The 16,164-nt window shown below is 49.2% G+C and overlaps 1 protein-coding gene across 1 annotated transcript in view; it reads right to left on the bottom strand.

The window, feature by feature from the left end:
* EPAS1 (endothelial PAS domain protein 1) overlaps positions 1–11,128 on the bottom strand; it is an 82,577-nt gene extending 71,449 nt beyond the window's left edge. Inside the window, exon 1 of the mRNA XM_037161254.2 lies at positions 10,551–11,128. Within this exon, the coding sequence (XP_037017149.1) occupies positions 10,551–10,576 (26 nt within the window). The 5' untranslated portion in view covers positions 10,577–11,128. The remainder of the gene's footprint in view (positions 1–10,550) is intronic.
* Between the last annotated feature and the right edge of the window lie 5,036 nt (positions 11,129–16,164).

The raw sequence follows: 16,164 nt of genomic DNA, 5'->3' as shown, positions 1-16,164 counted from the left end.
GGGACACACACACACCACACTCTCTCTGTCTCTCTCTCAACAAAAGCAAGTTGTAAGAGCCTCATCCAAATAATGAAATGCAGACTGAACGCCTTATAAATACAGGCGTAACCAACGTGCTGCTAATCAGGGAGGGCACCCCGGGAAAGACGATTTCCGAGTGAGAGCTGGGACTCTGCCGCACATACTTTCCTGCCTGGCTTTTTAAACTGAGAGGAAGTGACAGTGGTCTGTCTGGCTGTTCCCTGCCTTGGTGCACAGGGCATTCTGGCGGTGACGCTCCAACATGATAGTAGCCTGATGTTTGACTTTGTGCAAAATTATTTATCAGTTAGACCTGCCTGTGGTCCTCCTGATTTTTCTTTTCAAAGCAAAAATGAGTAAAGGGCTCAAATCTACATGAGTGAAAACAGCAGAGCCCAAGAGCTGGGGTTTCCAAGAACCCAAAGCAATTCTATGACTTTCTAAAATTGTGATTTTAGGGACTCATGATATGCATGGTATTATAGGGCCCATCAGAAAATTAGATATCTTTGCCCTTGACCAACATGCGATCTTGTTGGAAAGACAAGAACACAGAGAATGTCATTAGATAACAAGGAAATATAATCAGGCAGGCTCTTTGGCATACAGAACCAAGAGTCAGAAAGAAGTGGAGGGGGAGGTGCCAGCGTGGGAATTACTACAGAAAGGTTTGTAGGAACTGGGGGACTTGGGCTCACACTAGGAGAGTGGGAGATATTTGAGTAGAAATCGAGGAAATGAGCATCCAAGATGCAGGGACTGGGGTGAGGGAACAGAGGTGGGAACCAGTCTTGTGACACAGGGCGAGGAAGCCTTTGGGGCAGAGGGAGGAGGTCAGCATAGCTGGAGTTCAGGAGGCGTTGCTGGGTGCTGGCGAAGGGCCTGCAAGAGCAGGGGCGGGGCCCCTTACTGTCAGTGAGATGCATTCCCACTGCCCTGTGGGCTGCCCTTGGGAAGAAAACTGGACCAAGGATCCATGTGTTCGTTCAGGCTCTGAGTGTGCCAGCTAATCCTTGATGATCTGAGAGAAACATTCAAATCCACAAAAGACACCCCTTCACCCCTAATGAAGACTCTTGTGCTCTGAGGACACGACAAACCTGCCTAAAATAGGCCCAAAACAGAGCCGGTCTCAGCACCAGCTAAACCTCTTCTGAAAGGCTAGGAAAGCTACATTAGCCACCAGAATGCTCCCTGGTTGTCAGAGAGCAGGCAAATGCACGGGCCACTAATGTCCAGGAAACATCAGAAGACTCCAGAGACTGGGGGGGCCACGGAGTGGACTAGGATTACCCTCCACTTCTTGACCACTTTAAAAAGCCTCACCAAATGGAAGGGGCATTTCAGGTTAGCCAGGACATCTGGAGTGAAGGCAAGAGAGTAAAAAAAAAAAAAAAACAAACCAAACCTGGGAAGGACCGCAGCTGGCTCCCACACCCCTCCCACCATTAATTCCCCTAAGTCCCTGGTATAGAATAAAAGACAGACTCTGGCTGCATGGTGTGATATGGTTACATTTATAGAAGCTCTCTTGTCACCAGTGAAATGTGACCTTCATACTTTTCTTATCTTAATATCTGGGTAAACATCTGTTGTGCAAGCACACAAATAAAAGTTCTAAAGGTGAATGCGGTGTGTCCGGTGACACCACTGCGCTCCAAACCCAGGCACCAGAAAGTCCGTTTGGCACTGCAGACGACTGCTCTCTCCCTTTACCCTGGCACCAAAATTAGCTTCACCGACCTGAGCCAACGCTGGAGTGAATGCTGCCATTCTAAAATAGCATCTGAGCACCCTTGCAAGCACAGGAGAGAAATACAAGGGGACAGTGATTTGCAGACAATTACTGCAGAAAGCAATTTCACCGGAGTGCTTTGCAAACTAAATAAAGTGAAATGGGCATGATCAAGATGTCTTCTAGAATCTTCGTAAAGTAAATTATATTCTTCTAACTCCCCAAGTCCCCTGCATGGCATATTTTATTCATCCCATTTTACACCATTAAACAAGATTGTCTTCATTCAGAAAAATAATGTAAAGGCCATATGTTCATAAAAGAGTGTGAATCAAACGGCCTGTGCTTTAACTCAAAATTTTACTTTACTCACTTGCACAGTCCTGTTATTTCCAGAACACTCTCCAAAAACATCATGAAGCATAGTGTGTCCCATTTCCCCATGTATTTGATAGTCCAGAATTGATTTGTAAGAGTTTGTTTGGAAATTCAGAGGATGAATTCTCAGACAGTCCCTCACAAGCATAACTTTGGTTGTTTGCACACAGAACTCATAAAGAGAGCCAGGCAGCCCATGCTGAGTGTGTGCTTGGAGCTACTCTCTCTGCACCTGCGGGTGACGTATTTCTCCAGGGCGGTCTTTCCCAATACTCCAAAGTGCTGCAGCTACAGGAAGTTGTAAAGGTAGAAAGGAGGCCTGTAAATATTTGCTGTAATCACTCATTAGCAATGAGAATAGTTAGCATTAAAGTTTGAGTCATCCCCTTTGTGCTCTGGCCTCCTCGGTACCTTGTCACCGAAGCCCAAGGTGACACACAGGGGCCTCGCCTCTCCGGGGATGTAAGAATCCAACTGCACATTTCATTGCAGATGGTGTGGTTTGCTTCTTTCAAGCAGCTCGATTTCCCAAATATTAGGAACATGTGCTGCCCTTCCGTCCCTCTGCCCCCTACTCAGAGGCAGTCAAGATAAATCTTATCCAAAGTAGTGACAATATGAGTATTATTTTATGAAGAGTAAAGTATACATATTTGTTAATATAAATTACACCGAGAGACACAGAGAGAGTGCCATCTGGCTGGGCACAGTGATTTAAATGATTACTACCCCAAAATAACCATCCACTTTCATTCACGCATTTTTTTAAAAACCCTTTCTCAAGGACATTTTTCCTCGCCTTTAGAGGGGGAGGAAGGGGGAGAGAAACATCAGTGTGAGAGAGGAGCAACAGTTGATTGCCTCGGACTGGGGATTGCACCCACCTGTGCCGGGCACTGAACCCACCGCCAGGCACGTGCTCTGACCGGGAATCAAACCAGCGACCCTGCAATTATGGGACGATGCTCCAACCCACTGAACCGCACCAGCCAGGGCTCACTGACGTATTTTGAAGAATTTAGAAAATGCTTTTGAACTGTTTCAAATCGAGCCTGTGCCCTTTTACTTATACCAAACCACAAACTCCCCACAGTCCCAGGTCCCGAGCAGAGCGCTTCAGGCTGAAAATGAGACAGAAAGAATCAACTAAAGCTACTACCGAGTTGGTTAATCTCTAAAAAGACTACAATGCTGGCTGTACCCGCAGCATCTGTGGGCAGTGGGGGGTCAACCTTCAGCATCACACCCATGGGTGAAATGTAACCAGTCATTGTCCCAGTTGTGTTTTATCCCACGGCCTAAGACAACAAAATCCCTCTCTGTTAGGATTTCTAGCACTGACCTCTCGGGTTTGAATTTTTCACTGGAGAACACCATGCTGAGGAGGTACGCTGAAGGAGATGCTCTGGAGAAATGTAAGAAGAATTTTAACAATCCACTCTTGTGGCTTCAGAGAATTGGGGGGAAATGTCAGGTGGGTGAATGGTGAATAAATATATGTATATTTTTCATGGAGTAACTTTCCTTATTGACAAACCACCCTTTCTGAAATATCTTTCCAAGTACGAAAAGGAACTGTCTCCCAGAGTCATTATCTTGCACAGAAGTTACTTGTAACTTGAAAGCTGAAGAATGTTTCCATTTAAGGGGACGGGGAGGGTGTGCCCCCTGGGAAAGTGTGATGCTTCTGGTAGTCATGCCTCCAAGTAGGAATCTGGCTGACGCACAAGTGGCCCCTGGAAGCAGCCCCAGGCAGTCAAGCAAACCAGTATTTCTTGAGAAGTTAGGGGGAAAAACAAAAACAAGGCCTCTTAGAGGTAGATAAGGTCTGTTCTACGCCTGTTTCCTCAGCACCAGAGATTTTTAAGCTCCACCCACTCTTCTTGACTTCGGGGCTCGGAAGTCGGTTCCACGGCTTCCAGTAGCAGGACCAGATAGCTGGCAGCAAACGACACCCAACCTCTACGTGAAAGTCACAGAGCTGTGAGTGGCATGCACCCATGCATGACTACCACACATACAGTGACGTGCCACTGCCGGTGTGGCCTGCCTCTCTCTGAGCATCACATGCATCTGTGCAATTGCTTCACAGCACAGCAAAAACTCAAGACGACTTCTAGGTTCACCGGGCAGAGTCCATGGGATGACGGCTATGAACGCTCAGGGCTCATGAGAACAAGGGCTCTATAAAAACGCGACCTTATTATTGCAATGATCATAGCTATTCTTTATTCCCCCATCCATTCTTTCCTTCCTGTGCTTGAAATTTCAAAAGATCAAAAGAGCCAGAGGAAGTCTTGTGCATCTTGATTTGGAGATGGCTCTTCAGAAGCCGCAGAGGAAGACTTCTAATAGGTTCTTCTGCACAATGGAGTCCAAAGGCTAAAGTAATTATTGAAGTCTTGCCACCAGTTAAGGGTGGGAGATGGAAAGCTTTGAACTTCTTGAGGGCAAGAAAGAACCACCTCCTGCCAGAGTTGAGGAAAATCCACAAAAAAGAAGAATTTCCGAGACTGCCACGTCCACCCTACAGATCTTCACCCCCCATCTGGGTGCCAGGTTCAATACAAGTGACAAGTCAAGAAAAGAAAAGTAATTATAGTAACTATAAATCCAACAACAAAAGCAGTTATTTAGGGAGCACTCACCACGAGTCAGGAATGGTAAGAAACACTTTATGGGTCCCTTACAGAAGGTGAGGCGGTGTGCATCACTGGCCAACAGAACAGCCTCAGGAGGCATTTTTGCTCTGTTCAAATCCCAGCTCCACCCATGCTACCTATTTGCACTTTGGCAATTCACCTTTCTATACTTTGGCTTTCCCATTAGTGAAATGCAGGATAATAACAAGGTTTATCTCACAGGGTTGTTATTAGGATTAAAGGAATTGACCCACGCACAGTTCTAAGGAGAATGCCTACACAAATAGACTAAGTGTTCCGATTTTTCTGTCTTGTCCTGTTGCATATGTGATTTCTACTAGGACACACATGTGCATTCCTAGTGCATAAAATGACCTCCGTCGAACAACTGCAGGGCACTCAGCTCCCTTCCTTCCAGACTGAGGGCAGATACAGGTGCAGGGAAGGCTAAGTTGTACCACAGAATCTTTGCTGGATGCACATTCCAACCAAGCCCACATCCAAGGCATTGAGAGACGCTGGCGGTGAAACATTGGAACCATTTCGGACTCAAACAGAAAGACACTGAGGTGTAAGATAGCCACTGAGCCAGATATCTAGGTGCCAGGGCTTGCCTTTTCCAGATCATAGAACTTTTGAAAGGCTATTACAGCTGAACAGACTTCCCTGAGGAAAAAGAAATGCTCGTACACATAATACTTTGCATGGAGTTTCAAAGGCCCACAGACCATCCTCTGATACCCATTCACAAAGTCCAATTCAAGAAGCTTCCTCTCTCCTGGCCTCTCTGAAGTCCTAGCTGCCTTCACTGTTATCCTCGGTGGGACCAGCATCTCAAGCCCTATCCCTCCCGGAGCCTCACTAAAGACTTCCCTCTATGCCTGAAGCAAGCATGTAGAGAACAACAAACATTCATTGTTGAGGGCCTTTCTGACTATGGTATTGAAGTATACGGCAGGGAATACACTTGAACCCTCCACTTTTTCTTTATTTTCATTAGCCCCAACACTGACCGCTGGAGTTTGACCTGAACTCAGAGCCAGTTTATGCTGGTGGTCAGCACCTACCCTGTGTGATTCCAGGAAAAACTAGGAACCAAATCTCCTGCCTCCAAACTCACACAATACTTGTAAATAATTGTGTGCACTTTTGTGTGTGGTTACTACTGCCTGAAATGCTATTTAGAGCTTTTTATCCTAGGCTTCAAAATATCTGATCCTAACAGAAAAGCCACTTGTAAGCTACCAGCTACCTGCATTTTTAGGAAAACTTCCTGGTATGTTTTTTCCCCGCCCCTCCCAAACTAAGGAATTTGAAGATAAGGACCATAATCTCCTCTTCAGTATTTTATCCAGAGTGGGAGTAGGTGTCCGATATGTATTTGTTGTCTTACTGATTTACACTATGGTGTAAATGGCAGAGCTGGTTTTCTGCATATGGTGTGGATATGCAGAGGACAGACAGCATCGTACTGGAGAGGGTGGGGGGCTGGGGGCCCAGTGAACAAACTTTGCTGACTTCACATTATTGAAAAATGCCCTACCTGTTATGAACTATCACTGATGGTCAGTACTAAAAGCAAAAGAGAAGCTTCATTAGGTAAAAACTACAAGTTGGTACGAAACAGAACTGGAGAAAATACAAAGCAGCAAATACTACTGGACTGATTTCCTGAGAAGTTGAAAATCTTGAGATAAGTAATGATAGCAATTATTTTCAGACATATTGGGCTGAAATCCAGGAGCACTAAGATGATCTGATTGGTTTCTTCTATTTGTAAACATTTTATACAATAGATTCCTAGAAAGTTGAGGATTACCGGATATGCGTATGTGCACACGCAGAGATTGATAGGTTTACATTCAAAATGAATCAAACGGTTTTAGTTTCATGGTTTCCACCCCTAGTGGAAATGCCACCTAACTCTATATAGGTATCAGTCTAGTAAATGTTCCAATGTCTCCTCTGACAAAGAGTTCTCTCCCTCACAAAGCAATCTGCTCTCCTGGGGAACGGCCCTTGCATTGGTTTCATTTACTGATGTCCACATATAAGTGAAGTTTTCCTAAATGAAATGCAGGGAGAGCACGAAAGCAATGAATTGATCCTTCCCAAAGTTTACAGAAACCGAGACCAGCACTAATCCTACTCCCCCCACCCCCCTTCTTTTTTGCAAAAAGCAATTAGACTCAGTCCTGGTGCAGCCTGAAGTCTTTTATAATCTAGAAAAGCAAGTCTCCTTTCTATAATGTTCAGTGCTTGGAGCGGGGGTGGAGGTGGGGGGCACTGTCATCCTTTGGACCTCATCTTTACTGTCTGGAGGCAAGCCAGGACTGGAGATACTCTTTTGCCAATGATAGGAAAATCCACACTTAATTGAAAGTAATGAGACAGAGTTCTGATTCTTACCAGTGCTAACTTTCTTTATGGCTAGAGATCACTTAATCTCTCTGGACCTCAGTTTCCTTATCCAGAAAGGGGAACATTTGACTAGATGATTTCCACAGCCCTGATAAAATAATTCTAAGCTCCCATCAGCAACAGTGGAAAAACCGGTAGCCATGCCATTTTTCCGAACTTCGTGGAGGCCGTATGAATTAAATGGTAAATACCTGAACCTATAATGTGTTACATCAGTTCCTCATCCCTGAAGTCTGGTAATGCAACAGAGAAAGATATCAAATGTTGAAGGAATATTTATAGAAAATATAAATTGAGAAAAACTGTTTGCTATATTTCTGCCTTTGGTATTGGGAGAAGATGGACTTGGGTTTTATTTTAGCAGAGGAACAACTCTGTCCAGCTGACAGGGGGAGGAAGAGAGAGTTTGAAAACTTCTGATCCACAGGTCGCTGACCCTTTCCACCACTGGTCCCACACTGAGTGATATAAGCCTTTGTTGGAAAAGGTATTCTAAGCTGGGTCTGGCTTTGGGAATGGACTTTGAGCCCTGATTATCCACTGGAACCACTTTCCAATCTCTATGTACCTAAAAACTTCCAGACTCTTTACTCTCCCAGGGAGGGAACCCAGAAATGGTCTTATCAGGATGTCAGTCACCCAGACACTTTCCATCTCTCCATCGAATCAGGAACCTTGACTATGAGGCCTCCACTTCGCTCCCGACAGATCAGTGCAAAAAGCTGAGTGCAGCTCTCTTACCAAGCGGCAGTTTCTGTATCACCTCTCTGATATCACTGGGACTGCCCACTACCACTGAATGAGTGCACCTTGGTACCTTCTATCAAGGCCGGCCAGCTCTTAGAAAGCAAACTATTATTAAACAATAACATATCCATCAACACGTGAACATTTTGGAACAAAATGAACCTGCCCACTTCTTAAAGGGCTGTTAGAAGGGACATTGCAAGTATCATTCATCTTGAATTGGGGGAAAGAAACGGCTCTGCTGGACCATAAAGATCAAAACTTTTAAGAACAGAGGATGTACGGAATCACCGTCTGAGAGGCCCCTTGCCAGGCAGCACACTGCACTTGGGAGGCACTGCAGGAAAGCTAAGGACGGCCACTTACATGTTACACTAACTTTCAATGCACTGGTCCACGTATTTTCATGACACCTTTGTCCTGCAGGGAGCCTGCTGCCAGCAAACAGAGCCAGGCACGGAAAGTAAATATGTCTCTAAACAATTAGCCCAACAGGAACTGGACAACCGTTGGAGGGACTCTGGACAGTGAGAGAGACACTGTTTGCCTTGCCAGACTGTGACAGAAAAATCAAGGCAAGTCACAGAGGGCAGTCACACTGGGCACTGTAGCACCCATATTGGCCTCCTAGGCAACTCACAGACAATCCTGGCAATGGTTCTGAACATTAGCAGCTCTCACAAATAATTAGGAGCCTGATTACTCCACTTTTTTTTCCCCCTGCTCCTTTTCCGGCTTCCTCTATCTCTGACGAAGGAGGCACTGCCGCTGGGCATGTCGAAAAAATGTGTCCCCTGTTCCCAAGTTTCTTGTATGGATTAATAGCCCAGAACCAGTGCCGAGCCCATCAGGGAAGCTACACTTCGCACATCTGTCAAGTTTACCGTCAGGCCCCACCTGCAGCTGCGACACTCACCAACAGGCACCACAATTGTAAATGTGCATTAAGGGGCTGACTATAACGTTGTGGGTTTTTTATTGCCCTGTCCCTATTATTGGTATCATGGTGCAGGCTACATTGGTTCTATAAAATGCGTTGGAATCTTAAACTCTCCTCCCCACTTCGCTGCGCTTAAAGACACGGGACTCTGGGGCTGCTCCGGGGGCGCAGTCTCAGGGCCCAGGGTGGCCTGGCCAAGGGTCCCTCCTCGTCTCAGGCCAGGGGCTGCCACAGTGAGCGGGAGAGGGAGTTGTGGTCCGGAGGAGGTAGCCAGGCTCAGCCCCTCCACCCCTCGCCCCCGCCGACCTCGCCAGCGATCAGAGAGCGAAGGGACCACTAGCCAGGCCAGCACGGGCGCTTTTCTCTTTCTTTTATTAAACCCTTATCGGTGCCCCGTGGTGGGAACCGCCGTTTTCGACGAGAGGACACAGGGTTTCTGGCTCCAATCTCTCAATGGGAGTCAGAACAAGAGCAAATCAACACAAGCACATAGCTCTTCGGGCCCCCGGCTCCAGGCCAGTCACCCGCTCCCTTCGGGTTTGGGTCCCCCATCCCCTCACCTCCTCACGGCCGCCCAGCAGCTGATGTCCGGACGCTCGGGCCCTTCGGCCGGCTCTGCGGAGGATTCCAGCCCCCCAACCCAAGCCCTGCCGAGCCTCCGCCGCCGCCGCGCGCGGCTGAAGGTCCCAGCCCGCGGGGGCAGCACCAGCGGGGATCGCAGAAGTGAGGGCCAGGCAGCCAGCCGCGCGCGCCTGCGGGAAGCTAAGCGGTGCCCAAAGCTGTGCGGCCGCTCAGTGCACTCGCACCCCTGCGGGGAGAGCCGGGCGCGGAGCGGCCGGGAGAGGGCGGCAGGGCAGTGGGAGCCGGCCGGAGTTGCCTCTCCCCCAGTGCCTAGGGGCTCTCGGGCACAGGCAGCGGCCGGCAGCCCGCGGCTGCCCTTCTCTGTCCTCTTGGGAGAGAAACACCAGGATCTGCCGGGAGCGCCTGGTGTCGCCATCACCTCGCGCACACCAAGACGACTGCCCCGCGACGAAGCCCGGTCCACTACCCACTCTCTCCCGCGGAGTCAAGGTGCGGGCCCGTGAAGGTGGTTTCTCCAAGCTTCATTAGGCTCTGGGGCCTCGGAATGGGGGCCCTTCGCTGCGACCTGGCCCCTCCTCGCGGTCGCGTCTCAGGGCCGCGCTCCACCTCCGACCCCTTGCCAATTTGGGGCGCATAGGACATAGCAACTCTCTTGGAAGAACCCAAAGGGTCAGTGTGAATGCTGCACCGTTAACAAGAATTAAAGTCGAAAGCTGACCTGAGTTAAATCAACCAAAAAACATTTCAACCTGTGGGCGCCGGAGATTCAGGCGGGGCGATTTTGGAAGACACCGCGGGAGCACCTCCGACCTGCAGGGCCATCTCCCTCGGCCTCCCGGCCTCATGCCCGTTCGGATCTCCGAATACTTCGGGCCGCAGAACTCTCCACTTTGAAGCCGCAGTACTGTGTCCCCAGACGGAGCACCTGGTTTCCTCCTCCCCCCAAAACCCTTCCGAATTCACCGTCGGACCTCAAAGACCTCTCTACACTCCTCTCCCAGCTGCTCTCGGCCGCTTCGGCCCCGCCAAGTCCGGCCACCCCCTCGGAGGAGCTCCCTAGCAGGCTCCGACGCCCGCTTACCTTTTCTTCTCCTTGTCAGCTGTCATTGTCGCTGTGGCTCTTTGAGACGCGGAGCACTGGGGCTCCCCAGCCGGTGGGGCTGCAGCCGCTGCCTTCGCTGTGGCCCTGGCCCACTCCCCGAGGGTCCGAGCGATGCGAAAGGTGCTCACAAGCCGGAGAGCCCAACACAGTCAGGTGGAAGTTTGCGGGCGGCTGGCTAGGTACAGGGTAAAGGGGTGGAGAAAGGTGACAGGGAGGAACCTGCACCGGGAGGCGGGGTCAGGGACAGGAGTGGGAGGAGGCTGTCAAATGCCAAAAAGAGGGCAGAGAGAAAGGGACCGAAGTTCCTTTTCCCCTCAAAAAAGTAGTCACTTTCTTGGGTGTTCCAAAAGGGAGAAATAAAGAAAGAGTAAGAAAAAGTGGCTCCAACAGCAACAGAAGACTTGGGGGCCGGACAGCACGGCGGCCGAGAGGACCATACAGTCTCAGGACACTGCCGAGGATTGTACGGCCGGCTCGGCGGAGCTGGGCGGGAGCGCAGCAAACGCCGGCGCAGCGCGGCGGGCGGGTCCCGAATGTCTGGTTCTCGGGGCGGCCTGCCCACTTTAAAAACTCCGGCGGCCCACGCAGCGGAGCGCACGAGGAGCGCGCGCGCGCCGAGGCCCCGCCCGCGCCGCCCCGCGAGCCCCGGGCAGCCCATCCGTCCCGGCCAATAAAGAAGCGCCGCCGCATCCGCGGCCGGGACCGCGGCCCGCCCCCTGCCCGCCCGGCTCCTCCCTTCCCAATTGCGGTAGTTGTTTATGAGGTTGGCAGGTAGCTAGATGGGACCCCGGGTGAAGCAGGCGCAGTTTATATGGGCTAAGCGACAGCCACGAGTCCCTCTCCGGCAGTGCCCCTCTGTGCTGCTGTCCTCCCACCCGCGCCGTGCCCTTGGGACCGGGCCCGACCGCCAGCGCAGAGGGTCCCACGCAGGGACGCTTTTGGTGGAGCCGCTGCGCGGTCCGTCGCCCCGTTGCGTCAACTCTAGGGCTCACTGGGGATAATTCCGAGAGCCCTCGCAGCCGCGCTGCAAGCCAGGGCCATGGGGCTCTTCCCCCAACCCCGGCAGAATGCCCTGCTGTGGCTTTTGGAAACAGAAGGCTCCTGTCGGGTCTGGGGAAACAGTGCAGTGAGATCGTGATAGGGCTTCTGTTCTTTCCCTCCCTCAGCTGGCAAGTCGGCTGCTTGCGAGGCTGAGCTTAGAAGTACACCGGTTTTGACAGGGGTGCTGGAGAGTAGGGCCTCAGAACTGTTTGGTCTGCCACACCCTACTGCCAACACTTGACCACTTGGCCAGTTCGGGATTGGACAAGTGAGCCTGGCTTCCCAGTGTTATCTTGGGATAAGAGTTGACACCACGTCGGCCAATCACGAGATCTCAGGCCTGCTCCCTGTGTCTCCAGGGTCCGATTGAAGCCCTAGGAATGTGAAGGCGGCAGGTGTTAGGTGTGGGGAGATCAGAAGTCTAAGCGGCGTGTGGTGGGAGCTCAGGGATTTTTTTCAGCTGAGCTTGAAATGCTTCCTTCAGTCCGCACCTGCGCCTCTGCCTTGTGCTCGGCTCCTCTCCCAAGAATCCCACCTCAGTCCCCTAATCAGTAGAGTGCTGTGACCCAGCAGGGATATCCAGGAAGGGACGGGGAGGCGCTTCATCTCTGAAGCTCTGACGGGGCCCACAGGCTTCACCAGTGTGAGTGGAAGAGAAGGTCCAGGGAACTGGTCATCCCTGCGGCGACACTTTGCTGCACCTTCCCCCCACTTAGCCTGACCACATTTTATATTACAATAATCTGTATGATGAACCTTCAGGGCTTTATGCTAAGTGATATAAACCAGTCAGTAAAAGACAAAGACTGTAAGACTCCACTCATATGAAATATCCAAAGTAGTCTTTCACAGGAATAAAGTAGGAAGGTAGTTATGGGACCTTGGGGGGTGGGAGGGTGAGCAGGGAAAGGGGAGGGAATAAGTATTCAATGGGTATAGAGTTTCAGTTTCGCAAGATGAAAAAGTTCTAGAGGTCTGTTGCACAACAATGTGAGTATATTTAACTATTGAACTGCACACTTAAAATTGGTTAAGATCGGAAATTTGATACTATGCATTTTTACCACAACACAAAAATATCAAGAAAAATTTTACCCCAGCGGAATTTTGGCAGTATAGGTTTGTGTCATCACCAAACTATAAAATAAACGTGTTTTCCCTCGCATGTGGTAAGAGGGGCAGGGATATCTTTCAGGAGCCTTTGGAAGGCACTGGAAAGCAGAATTAGAGAAAGATGAAAACACCTGTGAGGAACTGGAAACCCGGGCACGTTTTCTCATTTTCCCAGAGCCAACGAGCACTGTACACACAGAGTTTAAAATCAGACGTCGGGCCTAACAGTCAAGGCATTCGAACAAGAACTGCAAATTTCTCTAGGGAGCCACTTCTTATGGCTGGTGGGTTTCAGCAATGGGGTGATTTCCTACTGGGCTTCTCCAGCCAGCCAATCCTAGTGGACACATAGTTATCTCAGTGAGGAACTCAGCGTGGTAAGACATGGGTTAGTTCTCTCGTAATCAACAGTGAGCTTACTCATCTCACCTGGGACTGTAGTGGGGGGAGAAACGGGCTCTCTGATGGCTTCCAGGTGCCCAAAACCATTCACTGCCAGAGCACAGAGAGGCCACTGAGTCCCGCACTGTGCTTGCAAGTCACAAAACTACACCTCCAGCCCATGCAGGACATTTCAGCAGGGCTCAAGCTTATGAAATTACCTTTTTAGATGTTAAAAGAGAAGAAGAAGAAAGGTGAAAAGTCACTGGAGAACATACCGATGATAATAGCTCTGTCCCCATGGCCAGCCTGCCATCTTTCTAACTGGGTTTTTGTCTTCTAAGGGAAAGGTCTCCAAGGTATAATATAAACAATTGGAAAGATTTCTGTGGAAATCCCATTGTGTGACTTTGAAGTCAGGATTTGGGCAGTGTCTAGAGAGTCACCAAAAGCCTATATAATTCCCAGAAGCATCGGACCCAGCCTTGCTTAGAACAGAGCTGAGGAGCCCAATGACCTCTTAAAATTTCTTCAACGATTCAGTTCAACGAACTTTGCAGGAAGGAGTTGGGAGTATAAACCAGACAAAGGCTTGCAGCTAGAGTATCCCATTTTACTTTTTAAAGCCCATAGAGAACTGAAGGAGAACCACTTTAAAAGATAGTGGGGACAGTTGAATCCCAGGACTCAAGAATGTCTCTAGAGACATTGATGTTTTGGCCACAGAGGGCAGCAGAGGGCACCTCTAAGCAAACCTGCCAGGCTGCTTAGAATGGGAACGAACGGCCCATCTCCTAGCAAATCTCTCCATCTGCCTCCCAACTCGACACTGGACTGCCAGACGACAAAGGCCATGGCAGCAGGGAAACACCCACTCGTTTTAATAAAAGACAAGACAGAGTCTCTAGCTTCCTCTCTGCCCTAGAGAGCACACCCTTAGGAGGATTCGACAGAGATAAAGAGTTAGTTTACAAACTTGGTAGAGAGCAGGCACCAGGGATCAAGTGGGCAGGCGGAAGAAAGAGGGCCCCAGGAGTCCCACTAACGTACAAACACAAGGGTCCAGGATGTGGCTGGAAATCATGTTGGAATGAGTGAGATCTAACAGCAGAAGAGATCTTGGAGGGCTGGGCTCTTTCTTTAGCATTTTACGACTTTCAGTACATTGAAGCAAGAGAGGCTCCTGGGGTGAAAGAGAAGGCCCTCACTCTCAGCATCACGCAAGTCCCTATACTAGTCCTGGTCGTACCACATGTGTTATCTTCAGGATTACCCATCTGGTCCCAGTCTGGCCATTTAGTTTCTTTTGGGCTGGAGAGAGCAGGCAGGGTAGGGAGCAGAGGTGGAGGGAAGGACAATCCTCCGCAGCTGAAGCACTTTTGCTGAGTTACCGCTCCCCTTGCATGCTACTCCCTCTCAACAAAACTAACCCTTACACTGTGATCCCCCAAACTGCATCCTCAAACTCACTGTCACTGAACTCCAGGACAGGAGACCATACTCGCTGGGGTTGGCTTCAGGGCAAAGCTGTGGGATAGTTCACAGAGACATATGCTGTGTCTACCATTAAAGGCTATGACTTTTGATGTCACAAATACAGAATCTGTCATCTTTCAAAAAGAGTTCTGTGATTTTTTTTTTTGTTGAAAAAAGGGTCAGGCTGTTATTTTTTCTTTCCCTACTGATAGGGTCCAGTTTTAAAGAACCACAGCTCTTCTCACCCCTTGAGTCTGGAGTATCAATTTTATTTCCAGGTCTAGGGATGAGGTTTTGGTCCATAAAGGTCTTGTATGTTTATCGTTCTATCATTCAGCTAATAGTGAAAAAGTCATTGGTCTCTGACCACCTTGTTGTGCTGCTTCGTGGGGCTAGAAGGCATCCATGTGCTGGAAAAGAGAGCCTGTGGCCCCTCCCCTCCAGGAGGAAACAGTGCAGCTGTGTACACTGCTTTTCCAAGATTATGACATACACACTTAGTCACCTTTTAAGGCTTCTGAAATCAATATGCATCTTTTAATATAATGATTCCAAGGTTATTTTTTAAATTCATATATATAATACATATATGCTCAATGTTTAAAAAAATAAAAGTTGAGAGCAAAACCACATACTCTAAACAATAGGTGCTGTAAACCTTTGGTGGTGGGGGGAGAAAGGTGGAGTGAGTAATGAAAAAGCAGAAAAGGCTAGAGTCCCAGCCATGGGCACTGCCAGGACCCAGAGAAGCCTCCCATAGACGGGCCCATCTGCCAGGTGGGTGGGTAACATCACTGAGGTTCTAGAATACCTTACATGTGAGAGGGATGGCCAGCAGTAAGGACATACCAACCCCACCTTAGAGAGAAAAAGGGCACGACAGAAATGAAGGCGCTACTGTCACTAAAAATGGTGACATTGGACCTGGAGCCTATATAACAAGAATAACACAGAGTGGGGGGTCAGAGACGCCCTTCCCTGTCCTGTAGGGGCTTTGGCCTGCAACAAGTGTAAAAATGGGACTTTTCCCAGCTCAATTTCAATGGAGGTCCTAAGACATTAGGCTGCCCTTGAAGAAGGGGTGAGATCTTTGACAATAACACCTGGGGGACCATGTCCTTCATTCCAGAAGGATGATGTAGACAGCACAACAAAACCTCGTACAGTAAACGATGTCTGCAGAATAGGTGGGGTACTCACAGGAGGAATGCCCATCTAGGATTTTTAAAGGGATCCTGTCTACGTAAGCTTCTTCAAACAGACCTCAGCAGATGAAGGCAGCAGTGCCGTGGGAGGTAGAAGCTGAGAGAAGATCACAAGTGGCCAGTGGAAGGGGGTCCTTCTGGAGCCACAGTGATGCGGTTGGAGGGGACCCACAAGGAAACATTCAAAGACTATTGAATAACACTGCAGAAAATAACCGCAGCCATGGCCAGGGAAAACCAAAGACAAATGATACCCGTATTAGAAAAAACAAAAACAAAAACAAACCCAAACAAGCAAACAGAAACCCAACAGCAACAACAATAAAAACAACAAAACGTTCTTACTCCGGAAGTAGTCGGTCTATTAGGGGGATAAG

This window comes from Artibeus jamaicensis, unplaced genomic scaffold (assembly GCF_021234435.1).
Source record: "Artibeus jamaicensis isolate MK-2021 breed Jamaican fruit bat unplaced genomic scaffold, CSHL_Jam_final contig_465, whole genome shotgun sequence".
NCBI classification, from domain to species: Eukaryota; Metazoa; Chordata; class Mammalia; order Chiroptera; family Phyllostomidae; genus Artibeus; species Artibeus jamaicensis.
The sequence above is the reverse complement of the archived record's forward strand: the minus strand, read 5'-3'. Positions and strand labels throughout refer to the sequence as shown.